The sequence below is a fragment of the Bufo gargarizans genome, chromosome 11, assembly GCF_014858855.1.
Source record: "Bufo gargarizans isolate SCDJY-AF-19 chromosome 11, ASM1485885v1, whole genome shotgun sequence".
Classification (NCBI taxonomy): Eukaryota; Metazoa; Chordata; class Amphibia; order Anura; family Bufonidae; genus Bufo; species Bufo gargarizans.
The window spans coordinates 2,598,815-2,601,918 of record NC_058090.1 but is presented as its reverse complement, the minus strand read 5'-3'; the positions used below and the strand labels follow the sequence as shown (position 1 = coordinate 2,601,918).

Below are 3,104 nucleotides of genomic sequence, written 5' to 3'. Positions count from 1 at the left end.
ACAAAGTTGGATTGTCCAGTAAAGTTTACGTTTGGTTCACTGCATACTTGTGTACCGTTATCCTTCCAACCACCAACCGGCGTGCCACCGTCCAAAGGCACTGGCGTCACGAATACCACAGGGACCTTGCCCCAGGCACACAAAATACCTGTAACATCCAGGGCACCTCAACTACCATCAGGCCTGGTCCCTATCTACAGAGCGTGCCCCAGAGGAACTGTGTCTACCTCTCCTTCACTGCCACGCGCCTGCCCAGGGTTCTTCAAATATAGTGAGTACCCTCGATTGCCCATAACTGTGACCTCACGTCGTCATACCCTGCAGGTCTGGCGTGTTGCAATTGGACAAATCAATCCTGTCATCTCTATAACATATCTACTGTTCAGCCGCACCCTGAGTATAAATAGTTAAACCTGCCCTATGGATTTTGAACCTCAGAGAACTGCAGTTTCGTTTCTGTCTTCCTCTGTCAGCCGCACCCTATGTGCACACATGTATAAACCCGCCCTCTGGATTTTGAACCTCAGAGAACTGCAGTTTCGTTTCTGTCGTCCTCTGTCAGCCATGGCGTCTGCTGATCTGAGAGCTGAGCTGGACTGCTCCATCTGTCTGCACACCTATACAGATCCTGTAATGCTGAGATGTGGACACAACTTCTGCCGGGTCTGTATTGATCGTGTACTGGATACACAGGACGAGTCTGGGGTTTATACCTGTCCTGAATGCAGAGAAGAGTTTCAGGCGCGGCCTACACTGATGAGGAACTTAGCTCTGCGTAACATTATGGAGAATTTATTGGTTACTCAACATAAAGAGACGGAAACTGTGATCTTCTGCACTTACTGTGTGGACTCTCCTGTACCTGCTGTTAAATCCTGTCTACACTGTGAGGCTTCTCTGTGTGAGAAACACCTGAGCGTTCACAGCAAGTCATCACAACACGTCTTATCTGACCCCAACACTTCCCTGGAGAACAGGAAATGTTCTGTCCATAAGGAGGTCTTGAAATATTACTGCACCGAGGACGCTGCTTTTATCTGTGTGTCCTGTAGTTTGGCTGAAGAACATCAGGGACATCGGGTGGAGATGCTGGATGAAGCCTCTGAGAAGAAGAAGAAGAAACTACGATATGTTCTCAGAAAACTGACTGCAAAGCGAGTAGAGCCTGAGGAAAGAGTCCAGAACCTGGAGGAACGCTGGAGAAAAGCACAAGAAAAAGCATCTGGGGAAGCAGAGAGAGTCACTGTCCTGTTTACAGACATCAGGAGAAGACTGGACGACCTGGAGAAGAGGGTCCTGAACGAGATCTCTAAGCAGGAAAAGGAAGAGTCAATCTTACTCTCTGCTCTGATGAAAAAGCTGGAAAAAAAGAAGGACGAGCTGTCCAGGAAGATGAGACACATTGAGGAGCTGTGTAACATGACTGATCCACTGACTGTCTTACAGGAACCAGATACAGGTGACTTGTGTGATCCTGAGGAGGAAGGAGGTGATGAAGACATAAATAGATGTCTCCATGATGTAGATGATCTGGATGTGGCTGTGATCTCAGACAAATTACACACATTATGTGACATAATAACAGATATAAGGAGAGGGATCTATATGGAGGGTCCTGCACACATATTACTGGATGTAAACACAGCTGCTAATAACATTCTTATATCAGACGACCTGAAAACTGCAACCTGTACACACAAAAATCAGAATCGTCCAGAAAGAGCAGAGAGATTTCAGGATTATCAGGTGATGAGCAGCAGGAGATTTACCTCAGGGCGACATTACTGGGATGTGGAGAGCAGTGGATCAGTGGATTGGAGGGTGGGGATGTGTTATCCCAGTATAGACAGGAGGGGGCGTCAGTCATACATTGGAAGTAATAACAAGTCCTGGAGTTTGAGGAGGTGTGATAATCAGTATTCAGTGAGACATAACGGTAAAGATATCCAGTTACCTGACAAGATCTCCAGTAATAGAGTCAGGATATGTCTGGACTATGAGGTCGGGCAGCTGTCCTTTTATGAGCTGTGTGACCCCATCAGACACTTACACACCTTCACTGCCGCCTTCACCAAGCCCCTTCATGCTGCATTATGTGTATGGGGAGGTTCTATAAAGATATCAGGGGGAAGCAGAAACTGGGAGAAACCTTCATAACCTATGAAATCTGTCCTGAGACTGGTGACCTCACAGAGAGCGCCATGATAAGGATAGATAGGATAAATGACCAGGTCAGGTTACATCTGGGCTCTGTTTTACACCTGATATAATGATTTTCAGGGATTGTACATAATAACCAATGTATAGACTAAGGCCCCTTGCAGACGAGCGTGTCCGGATGTGTTGGGAATGCGTTCAGTGAAAGATGCGCGATTTTGCAGGCAAAGTCATTAAGTTTTGCCTGCGATCGCGTTCAGTTTTTATTGAGCAAGTGCAATGTGTTTGAATGCGTTTCTGCACACGCGTGATAAAAAATGAAGGTATACAACCATCTGTGAAAAATGCACTTGCTTGCAGATGCAATGCGATTTTCGCACAGCTCTATTCACTTCTGTGGGGTCAGCGTTGCGTAAAAAACGCAGAATATAGAACATGCTGCAATTTTCACGCAGCACAAAAGTGATGCGTGAAACATCGCTCATGTACACAGCCCCATTTAAATTAATGGGTCCGTATTCCGTGCGGGCGCAATGCGTTCGCATTGGGCATTGCACCCACGTAGAATACTCGCTCGTGGGAAAGGGGCCTAAGGGTCGCTACATACAGGAATTTGCACTGGTGTGTTTTTACCATAAACAATACTCTATAGACACCACATACAGCTATTTCCATACCATATGTGTTTAGTTTTTTTTCTGGTGTTTTATTTATTTTTATTTTTTTTTTGTAAATGACTGCGTGAGCCAGGTTTTTCCCCTATAGAGATATCCAGAAAAAAACAGCAAAGGCTTCCGCATGGTGCATTTTTCAAAAAACACCAGAGAGCCAAAACACAGTACCCAATTAATATAAATTGAGCAAAAAAAAAAATTAACGTTTGTACAGTATGTCCTGCATTTCATATTTCCCATAGACCTTCTGCTCACATTTGAAGCTGGTGTTTT

The 3,104-nt window shown here is 45.3% G+C and overlaps 1 protein-coding gene across 1 annotated transcript; it reads left to right on the top strand.

Annotated features, from left to right (window-relative positions):
* Window positions 1-437: 437 nt before the first annotated feature.
* LOC122921806 (E3 ubiquitin-protein ligase TRIM11-like) lies at window positions 438-2,579 on the top strand. The gene has a single exon (XM_044272055.1). It carries the CDS (start codon window positions 493-495, stop codon window positions 2,155-2,157), a length of 1,665 nt encoding a protein of 554 aa, XP_044127990.1. The 5' UTR covers window positions 438-492; the 3' UTR covers window positions 2,158-2,579.
* The last annotated feature ends 525 nt before the right edge of the window (window positions 2,580-3,104 follow it).